The sequence below is a fragment of the Balaenoptera physalus genome, assembly GCF_965194825.1.
Source record: "Balaenoptera physalus genome assembly, chromosome: 18".
Classification (NCBI taxonomy): Eukaryota; Metazoa; Chordata; class Mammalia; order Artiodactyla; family Balaenopteridae; genus Balaenoptera; species Balaenoptera physalus.
This window is the reverse complement of record NC_138899.1, coordinates 74,359,994-74,386,094: the sequence shown is the minus strand read 5'-3', so window position 1 is coordinate 74,386,094 and position 26,101 is coordinate 74,359,994. Positions and strand designations below refer to the sequence as shown.

Genomic DNA, 26,101 nt, shown 5'->3' with positions numbered 1-26,101 from the left:
AGGAAAAGGAAAGCCTTTCTGTAGCCCACCATCTACAGCTTTACTGTAAAACCTTGTGTTATTAGAGAACTTGGTAAATCTGTTTTTTAAGGAATCATAATCATTTGTATTTATACTTAAAAACACACACTGTTAAAAAAGCACTTTATCCAATTAGGCCAAGATTTAACATTGTTGACAGTCCTATAGCTATTTTATTATAATTACCAATATTTTACATTAACGGTTTCTCACTTGCCAATTACTTGGCCTTAAGGGTAAAAAGTACAATATATGCTAAACCTCAGTCGCTAAAGCAGATACAAAGACTCACCTCACCTAAATTGAACTTCTTGCATATTTCCATTGCAGACTTTGTCCTTCTTTCATATCACTAATGGAGCTGGAATACAGGAGCTGTTTGGCTACCTGTTAATGATGGTTGTGTTTAAGAATCTTCCTCGTCACACTTGGGTTTCGATCTCTTATGTTATAATTAGATCAGAGACCGGTAGCACCTTTTCACTCTCTGAAAGCACCAGTGCCCAGAGTCTGCTCGGTAATTAAATTATGGATCCAGATTGTTTTGAGAGCTGAAGATACTTGCTGCTGATAGAGGTGACCACGAGATCCGTCTGGGGTTTCATGGCGAGCACTGGGTGCTGCACAGACTTGTCAAGGTTTGCTACGTCCTCTGGGCATTCACAAAGGCCCTGCTCTCTGGAGTGTTGTACACAGTGTAGCAAAAGAGTATTTATACATCTCACCAACCAAAGCACAGCTTTATTACCTCATGCGAACTCATACAAACCAACAGAACTTCAACACGTTCTGTAGCTTAGAGTGCTCACTTACTACCTCTGAACAACACTCTCGCTGTAGTTTGTCTCTTTCTTATCTTTTTGCATCTTGTAATTAACTCTTTGCTTCCCTTCATAAAATGTAATGTACATTGTAATCTTTTAAAAGAAAAATCAGGGTTGCATTTGCAACTTTAAAAAAACTGAGAGTGGAAACATTGGGTCTTAACACAGGATCAGTAAAACTGTTGTAAATATAAATAAATAAATAAATAAATAAAATAAACTTACATTTGAATCTTCATCTATCTGACTCTGTGTCCTATTTCTAAACTGGATCCAAACTTCAGTAGGGAAAAGAAAAAAAAGGGGGGGCAACTTATCAACCTTTAAACTAAGTACAAAGTACTATACGGGTATTTCGTGCCCTTGTGGAGTTTATGGCCTATTTGGGTATAAACTAGAACACCTGAAAGGTTACATAATAATATAAGAATTACCTAACAAATATAACCTATAAGAAGCACATAATTACTACCAAATATGTGAGAAATTATGATCACCTTTGAGAATCAGAAAATCTGAAGGAGAAAGGTAAAAACACAGATGCCGTGACCTCCCCCATACCAAACCCATAAAATCAGGAATGGGACCCAAGCAACTGCATTTTTAATAAGTTCTCAATACAATGCTGACCCATACCAATCTATCAATAAGAACCCAAGATGTGCAAAGCAAGTGCAATGACTCTGGAAAAAAGGAGCATGCTATGACGTAGCAAAGGAAAGGTTATAGCAAACAAAACTTGAAGCAAACTTTAAATTATACGCACAAAAGTTCTCCACGGGTTCATGGCCAAGAGGCCAAGAGGCACATGAAAAGATGCTCAACATCACTAATTAATAGAGAAATGCAAATCAAAACTACAATGAAGTATCACCTCACACCAGTCAGAATGGGCATCATCAGAAAATCTACAAACAACAAATGCTGGAGAGGGTGTGGAGAAAAGGGAACCCTCTTGCACTGCTGGTGGGAATGTAAATTGATACAGCCACTATGGAGAACAGTATGGAGGTTCCTTAAAAAACTAAAAATAGAACTACCATACGACCCAGCAATCCCACTACTGGGCATATACCCTGAGAAAACCATAATTCAAAAAGAGTCATGTACCAAAATGTTCATTGCAGCTCTATTTACAATAGCCAGGACATGGAAGCAACCAAAGTGTCCATCATCGGATGAATGGATAAAGAAGATGTGGCACATATATACAATGGAATATTACTCAGCCATAAAAAGAAATGAAATGGAGGTATTTGTAATGAGGTGGATGGACCTAGAGTCCGTCATACAGAGTTTAGTAAGTCAGAAAGAGAAAAACAAATACAGTATGCTAACACATATATATGGAATCTAAGGAAAAAAAAAAAAAGGACATGAAGAACCTAGTGGCAAGATGGGAATAAAGACACAGACCTACTAAAGAATGGACTTGAGGATATGGGGAGGGGGAGGGGTGAGATGTGACAGGGTGAGAGAGTGTCATGGACATATATACACTACCAAATGTAAAATAGATAGCTAGTGGGAAGCAGCCGCATAGCACAGGGAGATCAGCTCGGTGCTTTGTGACCACCTAGAGGGGTGGGATAGGGAGGGTGGGAGGGAGGGAGATGCAAGAGGGAAGAGATATGGGAACATATGTATATGTATAACTGATTCACTTTGTTTTAAAGCAGAAACTAACACACCATTGTAAAGCAATTATACTTCAATAAAGATGTTAAAAAAAAAAAAAAGAAAGAGAAAAACAAATACCATATGCTAACACATATATATGGAATCTAAAAAAAAAAAAAAAAGGTTCTGAAGAACCTAGGGGCAGGAATGAAGACACAGATGTAGAGAATGGACTTGAGGACATGGGGAGGGGGAAGGGTAAGCTGGGATGAAGTGACAGAGTGGCATGGACATGTATACACTACCAAATGTAAAACAGCTAGTGGGAAACAGCTGCATAGCACAGGGAGATCAGCTCGGTGCTTTGTGACCACCTAGAGGGGTGGGATACGGAGGGTGGGAGGGAGACGCAAGAGGGAGGGGATATGGGGATATATGTATACATATAGCTGATTCACTTTGTTATAAAGCAGAAACTAACACAACAATGTAAAGCAATTATACTCCAATAAAGATGTTAAAAAAAAAACTAAGAAACATGGCAAAAAAACCAAAAACAAAACGAAAAATAAATAAATAAATATGCGAATGCCTAGCACAAGTGTACTGCCAAAAATATCAATATAGGTTCACATTCCTTAACCAAAACCCAGGGGCTGAATGTGTTTTAGAAATAAGAAATTTCGGAAATTAAGGACTGTCACAAGGCACACAAACCATTATGTAACACCTCATATACCAGTGGCCAAGAGCAGCACCCCATAATCAAACATATTAATATTTCTTCAGCAAAACATATGCGATAAATACAGAATATATATAACTTTTCATTAGTTCAGGTTGTAGTTTGCTACCAAATGAATTTTGTCTCCAAGCTTAAAACGTTTCTGGTTTCAAAGCCTTCTGAATGTTGGAATTAGATACGAGACTACAGACTGTACTCACAACGGTGCTGCTAGAAAATATGGTTAGTCACTTCGACGTTCATCTTTTTGATGAGCCCGGAACAAGCAGTTATAGCAGGCAGCTTTTATATCCCATGTTTGGGCAGACTTGTTTTGTTATTAAGGAATCCAATCTAGCAGAGGGGGGCAAAAGCTGAAAATGTGAGAAGAGGAAAAAAAAAATCCTAATTGCACAACACTGTATTCCTATTGGGGCTGCTTATTACTAATTTATAAAAAACTCCATTTGATTAAATCATGTTAGTTTTTTAAATGAAAATAGGTAAATAAAACTTCTCCTTACAGGAGTTTTATACATTGCTAACAAGGGTATGGAGGCAATGAGCTTGAATCCTACTGGAAGGTAACTGCACTCTTGGGGACCAATGTTCATAGAAAGAGGCATTCCAAATATATTGGTGAGAAATAAGCAGAAATGTACACAAATTTTCTCACCTTCGGACCATTATTCTAATACAAACGAAAGGGGAGTTTTCTAGTCAGCCTCTCCTTATTGACTTCTACATTAGTATCCTTCCTTTAATCGTATAAACTCTTTTATGCCGTTTTCTACTTTTTACAAGAGGAAAAGTTCTGGAATCAAAACACAGCACACACTAAAATCCATTCTTTTCTTTCCACAACTCAAGCCCCACCTCCATTTTGTTTCTGTTACTATTAAAGAATTTCTCCTGGCAAAAAATCAAATTTGCACTAAAAGACTATAAATCAACTTTGCAGACAACAACGACTGATATGATTCAGTTTGGGCATGTTGACTTTCAATCTTAAAATTTTAGCGACATTTTAACTGAATCAATTATTTGTTCAATGTATGACGTTTTCAGCAAGTGTTCATTACAAAAAAAGTGTATTCCATTCTAAAAATGGAAATACCAGGGGTGAAAAAGAAAAACCTTCTGAATTACCGCTACTATTTCAGGAAGAAACACTTACTACATCCTCGCATTTTCATCATAACTCATTAAAATAAAAGAAAATCTAATTAGCTAGATCTGACAACCAATACACCGGCACGTTAGGTATCTAGTACAACCACAGAAAAGGTAAACAAAAACCAACCAGCCTAGTTTTCAGTTTTCTGGAGAAAAACAAAACAAACTCTGTTGGATTCTTGGCCATTTGCATTCAGAAGAACCGAAAACTAAAATTCCTTCTCACTGAAGAATTTCTTGGTACACGGGACTTCCTTCTCTATACCATCCTATCAAAATTATCAGCATTATTCCAGAATATAATTAGTTTGAGACCACTTTAAAAAAAAAAGCCACAGTCCAAAATGCCCATGGTGATTATTCTGTAAAGAAATGGTCAGAAACTACACATTGTTAATCCAGGACACAACTCAATCGAGCGAAGGACGTCTGGAATATGCTGCCCCCAAGATTCAGAACGCAGACTCAGAAATAGCACGCGCGGTCACGATGTCCCTTAAACCACATGACCTTCCTACGAAAGCAGAGCCTTAAACTTAGAAACTCCATGAGAACTCCCCCCTCCTCTGAAGTTAAAACAAGGCAGGGCAGCTGAAATGAGCGCAGCAGGGACACGTCGGCCACTGCCTAGTAAGAATGGGTACTGGAGAGCAAAGTCCCTGTGCTCGGGTACTCCCCTTACCGTTAGAAGATCTGGGAGGGAGGAAAGGAGGAGAAACACCCAGAATCCTGGTGGAAAAGCCCCTGGCCTCGCAGATGGGGTTTAGGGAGACAGGGAGGGGCAGCTCCGTGTGTGGTGACCCTTTGTGAACACGCTCTGTGGCAGCTCGGCTCTCACCGAAGCTTTAGGAGAGCGCACTATGGGGGCCTCGCGCGGCCCGCCGTCGCGGTGACCTCGGCGCTGCAAGGAGGCGCCGGCCAAGAGCCTCCATCGCACCCTCCGCCGGCTGGGGAGCCCTTCCCTCCTCGCCCGCCCACCCACCCACCCAAGTCACTCAAGGGCGCGTCGCCTTCCGACCCGGGCTCGCGCGGCCAGAGCGCAACGAGACGCGTTCCCGTTTTTTTCCTCAGCGTAATCCCTCCGCTGCCGACCGCGCACTAGTTTTAATCACGCCCCACCCCCTGGCCGCCGGCGTCACCTCCGCCACTCGAGCGCTTTCCAGCAGCTTCCAGAAATGTCGCCACCCCAAACCCAGCCACTCACATATGGCGGGCTCTGCAGCCACCGGCCCCGCCCCTAGTCGTCGCCGCAGCTGAAACTGCGACTGCGGCAGCCGGGCGGACAGCCACGCCTCTCTGCGGAGGCCTGACGGAAGTGCTCCCGTCCTCGCCTTCCCCGCCACGCTTACGTCCTTTCAGGCCCCGCGCGGGGCAGGAAGGGGAACTCTTTAGCCGCGGACTCAAACCGGAAGCTGCTTTTCTAGCTGAGGGGCCGGTGGGGGAGGGGCAGGCTGAGGGGAACGTGGGTTGAACGTTGCTCTGTGGTGTGGAGCTCAAGCTGGAACAGGAGTTCGGAGCGATCCGGCGCAAAGAAGGGGAGGACCCGCGGCAGGTAAGGGAGAACACGGAGTAGTTTCCCTCAGCTCCTGAAATAGGGCAGGGGGACACAGCTGGGGTGATCGATGGGACGGTTGCTCGCTGAAAGGAGGGGCTAGGCTGGGAGGGGGAAAGGATGGGAGTAGGTTCAGGTGGGAAGGCTTGGTGGTGAAGGTATTAGAATGGAGTCACAGATTCATTCGTTTGAACTCAGAGAGGTAAATGCTGAAGAGAAACCAGAGTTTCCCCCGCCCCCGCTTTCCCAAGGAGCGTGGAGACGGGGAGAATTAACGGAACCCTGCTCCTCCTCGGTTTCCAACGTTGGGTTTTGCAAGTGACGTGTCTTAGTCTGTGATTCTGGACGGCTGGGTTGGGTACCAGACAGGGCTGGGCGCCGAAAGCCGATCCCGTTCCTCGGTCTCAAGTCTGCTGTGGCCTTACCTTTGACAGTTCGCGTGCCCACTTGGTCTTGGAGGGAAGGCTCAAACGGGTATAAGGCCTTCTTCGAACAGCTGGTTCTCTGGGTTTCCCCATTTTGCACATGGGGCTGTGAATTAAGCTTAATTGCTTCTTTCGCTATCCCCAGAGCCAACTTCACACTTTGGTTGTGCTGTAACTGGGTCCCTACTGGGTTAGTAATTGACATTCGGGCTTTTGGAGCATCAGTGGATCACAGAAGTAATGAGAAGGGGGGGCATCATGAAAAAGATGCGGAAGTTGAAGTGAAGTAGAGGAGGGTAAGGCTGGAAAACCAGTGGTCTCATAGTGCTGTGAGCTTTAGGTCATAGCACTACCTTTAGGTCATACTGAGCTGTTTGGACTTTCCTGTAATCAGACTGGAGTCAGTAGAGGATTTTAAGTTGAGCAGCGACAGACTCAGACTTGTTTTATAGAAGCATCACTTTGGCATGATACTGAGTGGGAATGGGATAGAAAGAGAGGTGGGGATTTGAGATGCTTCCAAAGAACTGTCCGTAGGATTTGATGACTTTCACTAAGTAAAGAAGAGGGAAGTGAAAGAGTAGAGAACCACTCAAATTTTTCTTTTTCTTTTTTGTGCGCGTCGTGTGACATGCGGTATCTTAGTTCCCCAGTTCCCCAAACATGGATGGAACCCGTGCCCCCTGCATTGGGAGGACGGAGTCTTAACCATTGGACCGCCAGGGAAGTCCCGAGAACCACTCAGATGTTCTAGTTTGTGTGTTTGTAAGGATGGAGGTGCCAAAATCTAGGTGAGATACAAGCAAGAGGAGCAGGAACAGGTAATTTTGAAGGGAGGACAATGAAGGCAGTCATTTAGAAACAAATTAAGTTGTAAGAATCACCCCAGGGTTTTGTACATAGGACCCAGTAAATTGTATTTGGAAGACCTGAATAGCCTACCTTTGGTATTTTTTTAAGTGAATTTTCTTTTGGATGTTCTGCATGTTAAGGATTTCAACCACCAACCTGCCTGTTTTTCCCATTGAAATGTTGGGTGATAGGATCAGGAGAGCAGATTTGAAGGCTCGTCATGTTTTACTTATAGCAGAGAGAGAGAGAGAGAGAGAGAGAGAACCAGCTGGAAAAGTTTTCTTCACCCCTCAGGTGGATGGAAATTTTCATCAAAAAAAATTTGTTCAAGATACATAGCTTACCAACTTCTCTTTTGAGAATACTGCATAATGATCCAAGCTATGCTGCATATTTTCTGCATAAAGTATAAAATAGCACCAAATAGTGGTTGAAATTTACTATATGTCAGGTGCTAAGCATTTTATGTGTATTATCACATTTAATTCTTAGAACAAACTAACTTCACAAATAAATTTCTGAACGTAAAGTTCATGCTTTTATCCACTCTGGAACCAGAAGTTTGACACTTTATTATATAGTTCCCTTTTGTGAGTAGATTATAAATAGAACCAGCCAAAGTTAACAAATTAGTATTGTCTGTGAGGAGCTTAAAAAGAAAAAGTTATCACTACACTTGTTTTTACCCTTTTGGCAGTGGGTCTCAATGGGGTGATTTCCGCCCCTCCCCCTGGGAGTGGGGAGGAGGGAGGGACATTTGGCCATGTCTAGAGACATGGTCACAACTGAGGGGTGGGTGCTGTTGGCAACTAGCACATAGCAGTCATCGATGCTGCTAAACATCCTCTTAACACACAGGGCAGCCCTCACAACAAAAGAATTATCTGGTCCAAAATGTCTGTAATCCTGTGGTTGAGAAACCCTGCTTATGGGTATTTCTTTAGGAATAGCATATTGAGATCCACTGATACTTTTTTCTTTTTGCATATTTGAATTTTATTTTATTTATTTTGTATACAGCAGGTTCTTGTTATCTATTTTATACCTATTAGTGTATACATGTCAATGCCAATCTCCCAGTTCATCCCACCACTACCCCCCCCCCACCACTTTCCCCCCTTGGTGTCCGTACAGTTTGTTCTCTACATCTGTGTCTCCATTTCTACCCTGCAAACCAGTTCATCTGTACCATTTTTCTAGGTTCCACATATATGCGTTAATATACGATATTTGTTTTTCTCTTTCTGACTTCACCATGTATGGCAGTCTCTAGGTCCATCCACATCTCTACAAATGACCCAATTTCGTTCCTTTTGATTGCTGAGTAATATTCCATTGTATATATGTACCACATCTTCTTTATCCATTCGTCTGTCGATGGGCATTTAGGTTGCTTCCATGACCTGGCTGTTGTAAATAGTGCTGCAGTGAACATTGGGGTGCATGTGTCTTTTTGAATTATGGTTTTCTCTGGGTATATGCCCAGTACTGGGATTGCTAGGTCATATGGTAATTCTATTTTTAGTTTTTTAAGGAACCTCCATACTGTTCTCCATAGTGGCTGTATCAATTTACATTCCCACCAACAGTGCAAGAGGGTTCCCTTTTCTCCACACCCTCTCCAACATTTGTTGTTTGTAGATTTTCTGATGATGCCCATTCTGACTGGTGTGAGGTGATACTTCATTGTAGTTTTGATTTGCATTTCTCTATTAATTAGTGATTTTGAGCATCCTTTCATGTGTTTGTTGTCAATCTGTATATCTTCTTTGGAGAAATGTCTATTTAGGTCTTCTGCCCATTTTTGGATTGGGTTTGTTTTTTTGATATTGAGCTGCATGAGCTGCTTGTAAATTTTGGAGATTAATCCCTTGTCAGTTGCTTCAAAATATATGCAAATATTTTCTCCCATTCTGAGGGTTGTCTTTTCATCTTGTTTATGGTTTCTTTTGCTGTGCAAAAGCTCTTAAGTTTCATTAGGTCCCATTTGTTTATTTTTGTTTTTATTTCCATTTCTCTAGGAAGTGGGTCAAAAAGGATCTTGCTGTGATTTATGTCATAGTGTTCTGCCTATGTTTTCCTCTAAGAGTTTTATACTGTCTGCTCTTACATTTAGGTCTCGAATCCATTTTGAGTTTATTTTTGTGTATGGTGTTAGGGAGTGTTCTAATTTCATTCTTTTACATGTAGCTGTCCAGTTTTCCCAGCACCACTTATTGAAGAGGCTCTCTTTTCTCCATTGTATATCCTTGCCTCCTTTGTCATAGATTAGTTGACCATAGGTGCGTGGATTTGTCTCTGGGCTTTCTATCCTGTTCCATTGATCTATATTTCTGTTTTTGTGCCAGTACCATATTGTCTTGATTACTGTAGCTTTTTAGTAGAGTCTGAAGTCAGGGAGTCTGATTCCTCCAGCTCCGTTTTTTTCCCTCAAGACTGCTTTGGCTATTCGGGGTCTTTTGTGTTTCCATACAAACTTTAAAATTTTTTTGTTCTAGTTCTGTAAAAAATGCCACTGGTAATTTGATAGGGATTGCATTGAATCTGTAGATTGCTTTGGGTAGTATAGTCATTTTCACAAGGTTGATTCTTCCAATCCAAGAACATGATATGTCTCTCCATCTGTTTGTGTCATCTTTGATTTCTTTCATCTGTGTCTTATAGTTTTCTGAGTACAGGTCTTTTATCTCCTTAGGTAGGTTTATTCCTAGGTACTTTATTCTTTTTGTTGCAGTGGTGAATGGGATTGTTTCCTTAATTTCTCTTTCTGATCTTTTGTTGTTAGTGTATAGGAATGCAAGAGATTTCTGTGCATTAATTTTTGTATCCTGCAACTTTACCAGATTCATTGATTAGCTCTAGTAGTTTTCTGGTGGCATCTTTAGGATTCTCTACGTATAGTATCATGTCATCTGCAAACAGTGATAGTTTTACTTCTTCTTTTCCAATTTGTGTTCCTTTTATTTCTTTTTCTTCTCTGATTGCCATGGCTAGGACTTTCAAAACTATGTTGAATAATAGTGGTGAGAGTGGACATCCTTGTCGTGTTCCTGATTTTAGAGGAAATACTTCCAGTTTTTCACCATTGAGAATGATGTTTGCTGTGGATTTGTCATATATGGCTTTTATTATGTTGAGGTAGGTTCCCTCTCTGCCAACTTTCTGGAGAGTTTTTATCATAAATGGGTGTTGAATTTCATCAGAAGCTTTTGCTGCATCTATTGAGATGATCATATGGTTTTTATTCTTCAATTTGTTAATATGGTGTATCACATTGATTGATTTGCGTATATTGAAGAATCCTTGCATCCCTGGGATAAATCCCACTTCATCGTGGTGTATGATCCTTTTAATGTGTTGTTGGATTCTGTTTGCTACTATTTTCTTGAGGATTTTTGCATCTATATTCATCAGTGATGTTGGTCTGTAATTTTCCTTTTTTGTAGAATCTTTGTCTGGTTTTGGTATCAGGGTGGTGGTGGCCTCATAGATTGAGTTTAGTAGTGTTCCTTCCTCTGCAATTTTTTGGAAGAGTTTGAGAAGGATGGGTGTTAGCTCTTCTCTAAATGTTTGATGGAATTCACCTGTGAAGCCATCTGGTCCTGGACTTTTGGTTGTTGGAAGATTGTTAATCACAGTTTCAATTTCATTACTTGCAATTGGTCTGTTCATATTTTCTGTTTCTTCCTGGTTCAGTCTTAGAAGGTTATATCTTTCCAAGAATTTGTCCATTTCTTCCAGGTTGTCCATTTTATTGGCATAGAGTTGATTGTAGTAGTGTCTTAGGATGCTTTGTATTTCTGGGGTGTCTGTTGTAACTTCTCCTTTTTCTTTCTGATTTTATTGATTTGAGTCCTTTCCCTCTTTTTGTTGATGAGTCTGGCTAAAGGTTTATCAGTTTTGTTTATCCTTTCAAAGAACCAGCTTTTAGTTTTATTGGTCTTTGCTATTTTCTTTGTTTCTATTTCATTTATTTCTGCTCTCATCTTTATGATTTCTTTCTTTCTACTAACTTTGGGTTTTGTTTGTTCTTCTTTCTCTAGTTCCTTTAGGTGTAAGGTTAGATTGTTTATTTGAGATTTTTCTGTTTCTTGAGGTAGGCTTGTAGTGCTATAAACTTCCCTCTTAGAACTGCTTTTGCTGCATCCATAGGTTTTGGATCGTCATGTTTCATTGTAATTTGTCTCTAGGTATTTTTTGATTTCCTCTTTGATTTCTTCAGTGATCTCTTGGTTATTTGGTAATGTATTGTTTAGCCTCTATGTGTTTGTGTTTTTTACGTTTTTTTTCCCTGTAATTGATTTCTAATCTCATAGCGTTGTGGTCGGAAAAGATGCTTGATATGATTTCAATTTTCTTAAATTTACTGAGGCTTGATTTGTGACCCAAGATGTGATCTATCCTGGAGAATGTTCTGTGTGCACTTGAGAAGAAAGTGTAATCTGCTGCTTTTGGATGGAATGTCCTATAAATATCAATTAAATCTATCTGGTCTACTGTGTCATTTAAAGCTTGTGTTTTCTTATTAATTTTCTGTCTGGATGATCTGTCCATTAGTGTGAGGTGTTAAAGTCCCCCACTATTATTGTGTTACTGTTGACTTCCTCTTTTATAGCTGTTAGCAGTTGCCTTATGCATTGAGGTGCTCTTGTGTTGGGTGCATAAACATTTGTAATTGTTACATCTTCTTTTTGGATTGATCCCTTGAGCATTATGTAGTGTTCTTTCTTGTCTCTTGTAACATTCTTTATTTCAAAGTCTATCTTATCTGATATGAGTATTGCTACTCCAGCTTTCTTTTGATTTTCAGTTGCATGGAATATCTTTTTCCATCCCCTCACATTCAGTCTATATGTGTCCCTCGGTCTGAAGTGGGTCCCTTGTAGACAGCATATAGATGGGTCTTGTTTTTGTATCCATTCAGCAAGCCTGTGTCTTTTGGTTGGAGCATTTAATCCATTCACATTTAAGGTAATTATTGATATGTATGTTCCTATGACCATTTTCTTAATTGTTTTGTGTTTGTTTTTGTAGGTCCTTTTCTTCTCTTGTGTTTCCTACTTAAAGAAGTTCCTTTAGCATTTGTTGTGGAGTTGGTTTGGTGGTGCTGAATTCTCTTAGCTTTTGCTTGTCTGTAAAGCTTTTGATTTCTCTGTCGAATCTGAATGAGATCCTTGCCGGGTAGAGTAATCTTGGTTGTAGGTTCTTCCCTTTCATCACTTTAAATATATCGTGCCACTTCCTTCTGGCTTGTAGAATTTCTGCTGAGAAATCAACTGTTAACCTTATGGGAGTTCCCTTGTATGTTATTTGTCGTTTTTCCCTTGTTGCTTTCGATAATTTTTTTTTGTCTTTAATTTTTGCAAATTTGATTACTATGTGTCTCGGCGTGTTTCTCCTTGGGCTTATCCTGCCTGGGACTCTCTGCGCTTCCTGGACTTTGGTGGCTATTTCCTTTACCATGTTAGGGAAGTTTTTGAGTATAATCTCTTCAAATATTTTCTTGGGTCCTTTCTCTCTATCTCCTTCTGGGACCCTTATAATGCAAATGTTGTTGTGGTTAATGTTGTCCCAGAGGTCTCTTAGGCTGTCTTCATTTCTTTTCATTCTTTTTCCTTATTCTGTTCTGCAGCAGTTAATTCCACCATTCTGTCTCACAGGTCACTTATCCGTTCTTCTGCCTCAGTTATTCTGTTACTGATTCCTTCCTAGTGTATTTTTCATTTCAGTTATTGTATTGTTCATCTCTGTTTGTTTGTTCTTAAATTCTTCTAGGTGTTTGTTCTTTAATTCTTCTAGGTCTTTGCTAAACATTTCTTGCACCTTCTCGATCTTTGCCTCCATTCTTTTTCCGAGGTCCTGGATCATCTTCGCTATCATTGTTCGATTTCTTTTTCTGGAAGGTTGCCTATCTCCACTTCATTTAGTTGTTTTTCTGGGGTTTTGTCTTCTTCCTTCTTCTGGTACAAAGTCCTCTCCCTTTTCATTTTGTCTGTCTTTCTGTGAATGTGGTTTTCCTTCCACAGGCTGCAGAATTGTAGTTCTTCTTGCTTCTGCTGTCTGCCCTCTGGTGGATGAGGCTATCCTCCACTGATACTTTTCTAAAAAGCATTTTTATTTTTGAAATTATTCCTTGGCTTGAATGGTGTGTAAAGTTTATACAGCGGGAAACAATAGCATAACTAGTTTTTAAAGTGAATCTGTGAGCCCCAGTTTCCTAGGAAGTGGTTGTCATAGAATCATGGATTCTTAGATTTGGGAAATATTTTGCTTGAAAGTGTTTTACAACATCCCTGTGAAGTGGTGATTCACTCTGCTTAAAGTTCTCCTTTATCTTGTTTTCCTTGTATTTTAAATCCATATCTAAACCACTGTTAACAATTACTTTTCCCTTACACTGAGCTCCAGTTTCATAATTTCAACTTTACTAAATGTGATTCTACTCCATGGGTCTATACTCAAAACATTGTACGATTGACAGTGTTTATATTTTTGTTCTGTTACAGATTATTTACTTTAATGTAAAATAGTATTTTGTTGGCAGCTTTTATTTAAAAAGTGGCACTGTTCTCAGTTGGGGATGTATTCTTGGCAGTTGAAAGCAATAGGAATGTATGGGGTTCTTTTGTCCTTGTTAAGTAATGGCACAATGGATCTGTGTTTTATTTAAGTATTTTCTTGGTATAATGCTTACAGATTTGTTTCAAGTTGTGCGTAGACTAAAAACTTAGGTTTTCAAGGTCTCGTCAATATATTTAAGTAATAGCTATCTCTATTACAAGTTTTGATAAATTTGCTTACAAATGAGTCTACTGTGAAGACTGGTCCTATTGCCAGTTTTTGCCCTCTCTCCACAAATTTGCTAGATCTTTAAATAAATTTAGGTATTTTGTTTTCACTTCAAGATTACAATTTCAGAATATGTTTAACATAAGATATATAGTTCTCAAAATATACTTAATATACATACATCTTATAAAAATTGTCTATTAACTTTTTTTTTTCCAGGGTTCATTGAAAAATCCTTAGTGATATTGACATGTTTCAAGTGACATAAATTAGCCAATGACTCGGAATGATGGATTCCCCGAAGATTGGAAATGGTTTGCCAGTGATTGGACCAGGGACTGATATAGGGATATCTTCACTCCACATGGTGGGGTATTTGGGAAAAGTTAGTGAACTTATTTTTTGCCTCAGTGCAAAGTTGGTTTTTTTCTCTCCTATTTTTAAGACTTAAATTTGGTTTTAATTTTACCACTTAATTTTTTAAAAATTGTATCTTCCACGGAAATCTTACAGTAATGGCGAAAGATTGTTCTCTGTTTACCTCTCTATGTTTTATTGATATGTAAAAGTAGAAATAAAACATAGACCGTATAGTTTACTATTTGAAAATGTTGAACGTATTTACAGTGACAGTTGACGTTACTTTTTGTCTTGCAGATAAAACTGATGCTATTTTTAACACTTAATTTAATATTTAAAACTAGAATATATTCTTTCTGGAACAATAGCTGTATTAAAGCCTATATGCATTTCTTTTATTTGCCATCTTTAAGATATCTTGCCAGGACACTTCTAGGTGAAAATTGTACATTTTTTTTCTGTTTACTTTTCCATTTAACTTTTTGTAATTTGATACAATCTAGGAATGTCTATATTTTAATTTACTTTTTTTCTCTTTTAGAATTATGATTCAGCTAAAGTACCGTCAGATGGGTATTGCCCTGCTTGTAGGACGAAGGGAAAGTTAAAAACCTTAAAGACTTACCGAATTAGTTTCCAAGAATCTGTCTTTTTGTGTGAGGATCTGCAGGTAAAGTATTAATCTTAGATGGTATTGAAGTTTTCGCCTTTTGCTTTTTTCTTCAGTGTTTAAATTTGTACTCATTTTGTAGTTTTTAGACTGTATGTTTTTAATATGTAGATAGTCTCTAGATCTGTCTGGTATGTAATTTTAAATATTTTGTTTTATTTTGCCACTTGATTTCCTGAGTTATTACATGAAGATGTTTGTTTTTATTGTCATTAGACTTGTGAGAAGAGAGAATATATTTCAAGATTTTTTTTTTTTAAACCTTGTGGGGGTCCTTTTAGCTGTTGTTATTCTCATGTGTTGGTTTATTAACTTTGGGACTTATTGAAAATGTTATTAATCTCTAAATATTATGTACTTAAGGGTCTAAATATCTTAGAATTGTAGTAATTTGTACCCACTGGTACAACTTTTTACACAGGAGCTCATTAAATTCCATAATACTCTATATTTTACTGTACTTGACAACTTATGAAACTGTCATATACATACTTAATTCTCAAAACTTTGCAAGGTAGGTATTCCCATGTTGTGAATAAGAAAATAGATGCAGAGTGTTTAGGAACACAACATCTTCGTAAAGCAGCAGAGCAGTGATTGGAATACAGTCTTCTAATTTCAGATATGTATTATTCCAGGTAAACTAGCAGTTCATCAGAATCACTTGGAATGCTTTTTAAAAATTTCTGGGTCTCACCTAGGTGCTTATTAAATAGAGTAGGCCCAGAATTCTGTAGTTTTATAACTTTTATGAACTGTCTGATGATCAGCCAGTTTTGGAAAATACTAGACTATATTATACTGTTGGTGATAGATACTTTTGTTGGGTAACACTTAAAGAAAATTTCAGGTATTCTTACAAAAAGAAATAAATTATTTTTTTGCATTTATGCAATAAATATTTATTTGTGTGTCACCATGTTGGCACTGTTCCAGATGCTAGGATACAGTGAATAAAACAAAAATTTCTTGCTCTCAACAAGGCTGTATTCTAGATTGGGAAAGAAAATAAAAAAGGAAAGCATACTTTTTTGTGTGAGGTAATAAAAAGTGCTGTGGAGAAAAATAAAGCCACAGGGACTGGAGTATCAGAGAGTGGGTAGTTTGCAATTTTAAAAAAAGTGTAGGAGGAAACTCTTCATTGAGAAAGTGACATTTGAGCAAAGATCTGAAAGAGATGAACAAGTCCTGTGGATACCTGAGGAGTGAGCCTTCCAGGTGGGGAGAGTAGCAGATACAAGGTCCTGAGAGAGGGGAGGTTGCCTGTCCCTGTTTGTGCTACTGCAGGGAAACCAGCAGAGCTGGATCGGAGTGAGTGAAGCAGCATAAGGGAAGATGGGATGGATCCAGTAAAGCCTTGTAGGCCATTTGCTGGCTTTTACTATGAAATAAAGAACCATAGTAGGGATTTTGGCAGAGGAGTGACATGATCTGATTTTCATGTTGAAAAAAATGTGATGGGCAAGATCTGAAGCAGGGAAATGGTTGGAAGGCAGTTGTAGTATTCCAGGGAGAACAAGTAGCGGCCAGGTTGATGAGGCATGGTTGGATTCTATATGTATTTTGATAGTTAAAAGGATATGCTGAAAGAGTGGGGTACGTGGTAGGAAAGGGAGGAATCAAGGATGATCCCCAGATATTTGGCTTGAATAATTGGAAGGATGGAGCTGCCGGTTGCTGAATTGAGAAAGACTTTGGGAAGAGGGAAATCTGGGGGAAAGATCAGGAGATCAGGAGCAATCAAGCTTGAGGCATCTATCTAATAACTGGGTTAATGGAGTAAACAGTTGGATCTATGTGTCTAGTGTTAGGTGGAGAGTATAAGATTGGATATATACATTTGGGGGTCATCAGCAAACTTACATGAACTTACATGGTTCAGTAAGTAATTGAACCATGAGGCTGGGTGAGTTTACCAAGAGTGTGGATAAAGAGTTGCAAAACTGAGCCCTGGAACACTCCAGCATTAAAAAGTTTGGGAGGTGAAGTGGAACCAGCAAAGAAGTGAGAGACATGGAGAGTGAGGTAGGCGTAATCTCAGGAAGGAAAGTATATTGTCCTGGATGTCAAGTGAAAAAATATTTAATGAAGGAAGGAATGATTTACTGTCAATTCCAGTGAGAACTCAAGGTGGCTGAGGACTCACCTCACCATTGACTGGAGTGTCATGGGGGTCCTTGCAGCCTTGGTTAGAGTAGTTTTGGTAAAGTAGTAGTGGTAAAAGCCTGATCGGAGTGAGTGATGGAAAATGGGAGAGGAAGAATTGAGAAATATAGACGTGAGGTAGTACCTGGAGGGAAAAGTTTTACTTTTGTTTGTTTTTAAGTTGGGAAAAATAACAGCATGTTTGTATGCTGGTTATATCCAGTAGAGAGGGAAAAATAGGAGAAAGTGTCACAGAATTGCTGGAGGGATATCCCTAGAGCAGATGACAGGCTCTATTGCACAAGGGGAGGGCTTGACTTTAGGAGACTTGACAGCTCAGCTCATCTGTAACACCAGACTCTACAGAGTTTACTAATTAACTAGCTCAGAATAAAGTTGTAGAATTGTGAGCACTGGAAAGAGAGAAAAATAAAACTTACTGATTCTAGAAGAAAATTACTTTTTTCCCTCTTCTGAACAATACGTAATATTTCAGTAGAGTTATTTAACCAAGGACTACCAGAATAGAGAAGTCTCTGTTCTCAGAACAGTGGTTTTAACTATTACGGTTAGATGTGTTTTTTGCATTTTTAGTTTTTGAAGCATTCTTTTTTTTTTTTTTTTTAAATTGAACCATCTTTTTCCCTTTATTTATTTATTTATTTATTTATTTATTTATTATTTGTGGCTGTGTTGGGTCTTCGTTTCTGTGCGAGGGCTTTCTTTAGTTGCGGCAAGTGGGGGCCACTCTTCATCGCGGTGCGCAGGCCTCTCACTATCGCGGCCTCTCTTGTTGCGGAGCACAGGCTCCAGACATGCAGGCTCAGTAGTTGTGGCTCATGGGCCCAGTTGCTCCACAGCATGTGGGATCTTCCCAGACCAGGGCTCGAACCTGTGTCCCCTGCATTAGCAGGCAGATTCTCAACCACTGCGCCACCAGGGAAGCCCCTGAAGCATTCTTTTTTAAGCAATGAGAAAAAAAAAATAACCAAGAGTTTCAAGTATATACTTTGCAAATGTAAAAAAAGAACTTTAGAGTAATTAATTATTGATCTAGTTTTTAGAAAATGTTCTAATCATCAGTAAGAGCCCAGTGTATTTTATGAAGTACATTGGTTTACACCAGGAGTCAGCAAACTCTTTGTATTACCCACTGGCTAAGAGTGATTTTTGTTGTTGTTGTTGTTTTTAATTAAGTAGGGGTGCTGGTGGGATGTGCACACCATGATTTTGACTCTGCTTGAGAATGGTAAAGGTTTTTTAAAAATTTTTTGCCTTTAAAAAAAAAAGTAAAAATTTCTTTAATTGTTAAAAAAAACATAAAATTTACCATCTTAACCATTTTTAAGTGTACAGTTCAGGAGTGTTTGCTATATTCACATTGTTGTACAACATATCTCTAGAACCTTTTCATCTTGCGAAACTGAAATTCTGTACCCATTGAATAACAACTTCTCCCTGTAGCCCTGGCAACTACCATTCTACTTTGTCTCTATGAATTTGACTACTCTAGGTACCTCATAAAAGTGGAATCATACAGTTTTTGTCTTTTTGTGATTTTACTTAGCATAATGTCCTCAAGGTTTATCCATATTGTCGCATATGACAGGATTTCCCTTTTTAAGGCTGAATAATAGTCTATTGTATGTATTTACCACGTTTTCTTTATCCATTTGTTTGTCCATGGACATTTGGTTTGCTTCTACCTCTTGGCTATTGTGAATAATGCTGCAGTGAATATGGGTGTGCAAATATCTCTTTGAGGTTTTGTTTTCAATTTTTTTGGATGACTCTGAATACAAAATTACTGCTATTGATTTTTAAAGTGTTCTCTGTCTTCTGACATGTGGTAGGACTAAGGAAATAATCTCAAGGTATAAAGTTGAGGGTCAAGTTGTTAGTTGATGGTGACCGCACAGCTAGTTGGTAACAGAAAAATCAAAAACTTGTCCTGTTAAATTAGAGAATTTCGAAGTAAGTACAATATTATGCATATAGTGTTCGCTTGTATAGAAAATGCTATACTTTATTTATTTATTTATTTTTTAAAGTTTATCCCTTCATTTTGGAAGGCCTTTTTTAAAAAAATTTTTATTTATTTATTTATTTATTTATGGCTGTGTTGGGTCTTTGTTTCTGTGCGAGGGCTTTCTCTAGTTGCGGCAAGTGGGGGCCGCTCTTCATCGCGGTGCGTGGGCCTCTCATTATCGCGGCCTCTCTTGTTGCAGAGCACAGGCTCCAGACGCGCAGGCTCAGTAATTGTGGCTCACAGGCCTAGTTGCTCCGCGGCATTTGGGATCCTCCCAGACCAGGGCTCGAACCCGTGTCCCCTGCATTGGCAGGTAGATTCTCAACCACTGCGCCACCAGGGAAGCCCAGAAAATGCTATACTTTAAATGAGAACCTTTCAGTTAGTTGTTGCTGTGAAGTGAACCATCTCAAAACTTAGTCACTAAAGGAACTTAATGGCTTCACTTATGATTCTGTGGGTTGACAAGGCAGTTCTTACACTTCACATACTGTTGGCTGGGACAACTAAAATGTACACATGGCAGGCTGTGGATGCTAGCTACCAGCTGGGAACTCAACTCAGGTAGTCAGGCAGGATCTCAGTTCTTTTCCGTGAGGGTCTCTCGGTGAGGCTAATTGGGATCCTGACAGTGTGATGGCTGGGACTAAGAAAGATTGTTCAGAAAGAGGGCTCCAAGAGGGCAAGCCCAGTAAGCCAGTGCTTATGAAGCATGTGCATCCTGGTTGCTAATGTCCAATTAAAGCTAGTCACGTGGCCAGGCCTGAGGCTGTGTGGCAGGGGGCTGACTGTACAGGGGCATGAGTATCTGGAGGTATAGTTCTTTAGTTCACTGGAGGCCACCAAGGGAGCAATCGACCGAACTTGTGTAGAAGAAAGCATATTTTAAATGAGGGCACACGGTATGTAGATTTCTTGCATTTGTCTTGTAAAATATTTCACTAGTTTTCAAACTTAGGGAAAATTCATTGATTATTTTAGTGATTTGTTTACTCTTGATATTTGCCTGAAATTGTGTTCATGCATGGTGAAGTTATTAAAATTCAGCCAGTTTGATTCTTAGACCCAATATGGGTGTAAAATTGATATGCTGTTGTGCTCTCAGATTAATACTCAGTTTCAAAACTGAGAAACAATACAGATTACTCTGCGACTTTTTTGGTTTGAAAATACTTTTCTAGTTTTTAATGCTATGCAGCGTACCTGTCTTAAAAAGAATAATACACTCATAAAATGTTGGAATTTTTAATTAACTCAACATTAGATTCTTTATTAAAGCAAAATTATGTATGTTTTCCTTGCTAGCTTACTCTAGAGTAACTCAGATTAAACCCTTGATTGTTCAAATTAACTAGGAAAAGTAACTCTTTTGGGGATGAAACTTTTGATTAAATAGCTGTTTATCCCTGGTTCCTTCAAATTTAGATTGATAATATTATATACCCTCTCATGTCAAATTAATGCTAAAATTTTATACGTATTTTTCATGATATAGAATCTGTGAAGTTAAAGCTTGAGCTTATTTGAATTTTTAGTTTTTGTTATTTTTTTCTTTCTAGTGTATCTATCCCTTGGGCTCTAAATCACTTAATAACTTAATTACTCCTGATTTGGAAGATTGTCACACTCCAAATAAGCCTCAAAAAAGAAAGATCGTGGAAACCAACTATAAAGATTCACCTCTTGTAGCAAATTCCAAAAAGACTAAAAATCATAGTGGTATTGATGGTGAACAAGTTTTGAACAGTAAACATAATGAAGAAGAGTATGATGAAACCTCATCAGACTTACCTGGTTTACTACACAGTGGTCAACAGAATCCAATTAGGACAACTGATTCCTTGGAGAAGAATGAGATTTTGGAAGCTGATATTGTTGACACGGCTGCTGAAGAAGATTCTACTATGGTTGATGTTTCTGGAACTGGAGGGACTTCCCCTCAAAATGAAGGATGCACATCTGAACTGGAAATGCCGTTGGAGAGCAAGCATACCTCATTTTGCCAGACTTCATGTGTCCAATGGAAAAACGCACATGCTCTCTGTTGGTTAGACTGTATCCTGTCAGCATTGGTGCACTTGGAAGGGCTGAAAAACACTGTGACTGACCTGTGCTCTACAGAGGAGTCTGTGTTCGGTCGGTTGTTCACTAGGTATAATCAAGCCAATGAGTTTCTGCACACCAGTCAGTTGGATGGAGTTAAAGGTTAGTAATAACATTTTATTTCTCTTTAATTTTTGAAGAGGTTAATGTTGAACGTTGTCTCATAGCACGCGAAGAGATGCCATCAGTAGCTTTTGTTTTACGTAGAACCTTGGAGCAAGGAGCACAGGGACGGAGTCTGTCATGAAGCTTGAGTGAACACCAGTTGTGTTATCACGACTGCCCAAAAGGCAGTCTTTTTCAAAAACTAAGAGTAAAGAATAAAGAGGCTATGGCTGTATCTTAGCTGTCAGGGTAATGGTGATCAACATAGAGTCCATCAAAGTACAACTTTAAGTTTTTGAGTTGCCGTAAAGCAGAATAAAGAAGTAAATACAAACCATCCATAATCCCACAACTCCCCAAAAATCTCTCTTCACAGTGAGGGCTATATTTTTATTTTCTATAAAATAGGATACCCATGAACCCACCTCCAACCCAAGATAAATTAAAATATTTCCAGTGACTTACATCTACCTATGTGTTCCTCCACATCCCATCATCTACCTCCCCCAAAGGTAATCATTATCCTGAAATGTGTTATATCGTTTCTTGTTTTTTAATAGTTTTTCCTACATGTATATGGCTAAGCAATATATTGCCTAATTTAATGTTTTGAACTTTATAAAAAAAGACATACTGTACAGTATTTCTTCTGGGACTTCTTTTTCTTTTTATAAAGATGTATCTATGCTGCTGCTTGTATTTGTGTTTCATTGATTTTTGTTGCTATATAATATTTCCAGTTCGTAGGTGTATCAGTTTGTAAGTACATAAGTGTATTTATTCATCTGTCATTGGGTTGTTTTTTGCAATTGTAAATACTGCTGCTGTGACTATTCTTAGGCAAGTCTTCTGGGGCACAAGAGTTTTTCTTCGATATACCATAGGATAGGCTCTGAGTTCAGATTTACTAGATAATGGCTAATCGTTTTCCAAAGTGGTTGTACCAGTCTACTCCCATTAGCAACGTAGAAGAGATCTTCCTAATCCATATTTCCTCCCTTGCTTATTTTCACACGTGGTGATTTTTGCAAGTTGAATGATATAAAATGGTTTGTGGTCTTGATTTGCTTTTCCCAGATTTTAGAGAGGTTGGACAGCTCTTCGTATGTAGGTTGACCCTCTGTTCCCTCTGTGAAGCCTGTTTGTGTCTTATCGCTGTTTGTTGTATTCTCATGTTCTTATTGATTTATGTGAGTTTTTATATGTCCTTGTTGCTATATTTATTCAGACAGGTTACTGAATCTCCCAGTTTGTATCTCATGTTTCTACTTTTTTAAAGATATCTTTTGATGACAGAAATTGTTAATCTTTACTATTATAGCTAGTAATGTCTGTGGTTTTAAAAAGTAATGTTTCCTTTCTCCAAGATCAGAAAGTCATTTACCTCTATTTTTACTGAGAAGTCACAGAGCTTTGCTTTTTACATTGAAATTCTTAGTTCAACTGGAGGTAATTGTGTCTGGTATGTGGTAACGGTTCATTTTTTTCCATTGCATAGCCTGTTTTTCTAGCTCCACCTTTTTCCTCAATTGATCTGCCATGCCCCCTTTGTCATATAACAGTCTATGTATGTGTGCAGCTGTTCCTTAACTCTGTTTTGTTTTCTTGGTCACTTTATCTGTCCCTGCACCAGTACCACACTATGTTAATTATTAGGGCATTTTAGGTCTTGCTAGCCTCATCTTTATTCAACTTGACTTTGATCATGCAATCTTTTATATAGATCTTATACATTGTTTCCCCATTGTTGACTATTTTTTTGTCTCTGTACCAATGCCATACTCTTTAATTATTATGGCTTTTGGGGTTTTGGTATCTGGTATGTGGAGAATCCTAACCTTTATGCAGTTTGACTTCGGTTGTGCAACATTTTACTTTATTAGTATACTCTTATACATTGTTTCCCCATTGTTAACCATTCAGGCTACTTACCATTTTTTTTTTGCTACTATGTGTAAATACCATGGCAGATATCCGTGTATCCTTTGACTCTATTGCTGATTATACCCTAGAAGGGATGTTAAAATATTTATATAAAAAGTAGCCCCCCCCCGCCTCGCTGCAACAAGAGAAAGCCCATGTGCAGCAACAAAGACCCAACACAGCCAAAAGTAAATAAATAAAATAAGTAAATTTATATTAAAAAAAGAAGGAGATCCCCCTGGGGATCCTTTAAAAAAAAAAGTCTTTCTAAATGGCTTTCTGGAAGGGTTATACCAACATAATAATCCATTTTCATATGTAGAAATAAACATCCCAGAACACTCTAATCACCTTTGTGTAGAAACGTTTAAAAAGCTGTAATTTTTTTAGATAAAAAATATTTTGTTTCAGTTTGAGTTTCTTTGAGATTGAATTTTTTTGCAGTTTTTAAAATTCAGTTTCTCACAAGAATATTTGCTTTTGCCTTTTCTCTTTATTCCTGTTTTCTATAATTATAGAAACCCCAGTACTGAGTTGGTGACAGTTGTTTGTTGTAGAAGAACATACCTCATTCAAATTTTGACTTGAATATTAAATAAATATTAACTTTTAATTTTAATATTATATTAATTTTTTACAAGATAATTGTAGTTTTTACAATATAGTTGTAATTATATTTGTTCAAGCTACATTACTTTGGATTGTAAGTTGTCTCTTTTCTTCAGTGTGGTCAAATAACAAAAATTCTGGTTAATGCTTACTTTGTATTACAGAAGACTCCAGATGTTTTCATAGTGAGACATATAAGCAGGGTGTGATCAGGCTATATGAATTATTTATTCATAAGAGATTTGAGTGAAAAGATCCATTTGTAGCTTAAGAGTAACTAGAGTCAGATGCATATGGCGGCTTTTATTCAAAATAATTTTCTTATTAATCTTAGGTAGTTTTCTGCCAGAGTAATTCCATCTTGAGGACTTTTACCCTAAAGAAATGATTAAAAACATGGACAGGTGTGTGCCCAAAGATGTTTAACATGATAGTATTTATAATAGTAAAAAAAGAAACAAATGTCCAGCAATAGGGAATGGCTAATAAAACTATGGTTCAGTCAGAGTGTAATTACTAGCCTGCAAATTTTTTAATGAAGCAGATTTGTGTAAATAAAAAAGCAGAATGTAGAATTGTATGAAATGTGATGTGTCATTGAAGACCCTTCAAAAGACGTAGGAGGAGGAAAACATACCAAATGTTAGTTTGGGAAATAATCATGACTTTATTAAGACTCCTTATAAATTTATCTGCTCCTGTGATCTAGTTAAGTTCAGTAAAAGTTATACAGAGAGGATTAAATGATTAGATTTTGTCTCTAGCATAAGTAATAATTTCATGAAAAGAGAGAGCTTCAGCTGTTTCAGTGATGGGCAAAATATCTGAAAGTGTGACTCTTTAGCTAGGCCTGTCTGTGATTATTTGGATGAGAAAGACTTGCACTGAGATTTTACTCAGGCAGAATGATGTTGAGGCAGGCAGTCAGTACTAATGATATTGTGCTGTTAACACATATGGAGGGAATATATGGTATACCACAGAGAGAGGAAGAAGAATTAAGGAATTTTGTATTTTCCATTTTTGTCTCTACAAAATTTGTTGACTCTGGTAAACTTTCATTTTGGTAATGTCTTAATTGTCTGTAGAAAGAAATAGGTTGATGAGAAATTGATAATGTTCTGTATTTTATTATCAGATGGAGACTGTAAAAAACTTCCTTCTGAAATATTTGCAAAAATAGAGACCTGTCTGAATGAAGTCAGAGATGATATTTTTATTAGGCTTCAGCCTCAGCTTAGGTGTACATTAGGTAAGTAATTTATGGAATTTAACTGTTATTACTCATCTACCATAAAGACATACTTATATCAAAAGAAAATATAATACTGGTTTATTACTTGGGATGATCAGATTCTTGGAATCTGATCATTTAATCACTGGTTAAATCCTTCGTGGATGGAGGTGTTCTATATAAATATGCAGGCATGTGTTCCACCCCTTCAGCGTGGATGCAGTTCTCAGGACCAGCTGAATACTCACGGAGTGCACCATCGGTTGCTTTCCCAATACTGTCCCCCAGTAGACTACTCCAGCGTTTTCAACCTTGACTGACTGTGCATTAAAAAAGCACCTAGGAAATTTAAAAGTAAATAACTAGTGCTGGGGGCCCATTATATAAGAATCTCAGGATGGAGTTCAAGTATCAGTAATTTTTAGAAGCCTCCATGTGATTCTTATGGACGGATGGGGTTGAGAATCTCTGGTCTAAACCAACCATAGTAATTCTGTTTCCCCTGCCAGTGATTGGTTTAGGAATGGACATATGGAACAATTTTAGCCAGTGGAATATGAGGAGATATATACTGATGACCTTTTGGGAAAGTTTTCTTACTTTTAAAAAGGGCATAAGAATGAGACCTGCTTTGTCCTCTATGAATTGTCTTCTGGCCTCTGGGAACAGAGTGGAACAGGGGCGCTAGAATCTCCAGGTCTTTATAAATTTTTTTTTGTATTGCAAAAAGGAGCTGGTAGTAATTTTTTTTTTTTTTTGAGGGGGTGCCTTTTGTTTTATTTCTCTTTATCTTTTTTTTTTTTTTCCTGCCACATGGCTCGCGGGATCTTAGTTCCCCGACCAGGGATTGAACCTAGGGCCCCAGCAATGAAAGAGCTGAGTCCTAACCACTGGACCGCCAGGGAATTACCATATTTCTCTTTATCCATTTTTTTTTAAG

The 26,101-nt window shown here is 38.2% G+C and overlaps 1 protein-coding gene and 1 long non-coding RNA gene across 8 annotated transcripts in view; one reads left to right on the top strand and one right to left on the bottom strand.

Moving 5' to 3' along the window:
• Nucleotides 1-5,339, bottom strand: part of LOC309647893 — an 89,705-nt gene extending 84,366 nt beyond the window's left edge. The window contains exons 1-2 of the long non-coding RNA XR_014256372.1: nucleotides 5,048-5,339; nucleotides 3,411-3,563 (exon numbers count right to left, since the gene is read on the bottom strand). This is a non-coding gene — a long non-coding RNA (uncharacterized lncRNA). The remainder of the gene's footprint in view (nucleotides 1-3,410; nucleotides 3,564-5,047) is intronic.
• Nucleotides 5,340-5,761: 422 nt separating this feature from the next.
• The window catches only part of USPL1 (ubiquitin specific peptidase like 1), a 40,026-nt gene continuing 19,686 nt past the window's right edge, over nucleotides 5,762-26,101 (top strand). Inside the window, exons 1-6 of one of the 7 annotated variants that reach the window (XM_082435545.1) lie at nucleotides 5,784-5,917; nucleotides 6,988-7,133; nucleotides 14,203-14,368; nucleotides 14,885-15,013; nucleotides 20,747-21,392; nucleotides 25,066-25,179. In XM_082435545.1, coding sequence (XP_082291671.1) covers nucleotides 14,270-14,368; nucleotides 14,885-15,013; nucleotides 20,747-21,392; nucleotides 25,066-25,179 — 988 coding nt within the window. In that variant the 5' untranslated portion in view covers nucleotides 5,784-5,917; nucleotides 6,988-7,133; nucleotides 14,203-14,269. Of the gene's footprint in view, nucleotides 5,918-6,987; nucleotides 7,164-14,202; nucleotides 14,369-14,884; nucleotides 15,014-20,746; nucleotides 21,393-21,809; nucleotides 21,908-25,065; nucleotides 25,180-26,101 lie in introns of those variants that run through there. The other 6 variants (XM_082435544.1, XM_082435546.1, XM_082435543.1 and 3 more) reach the window with 6 other exon arrangements.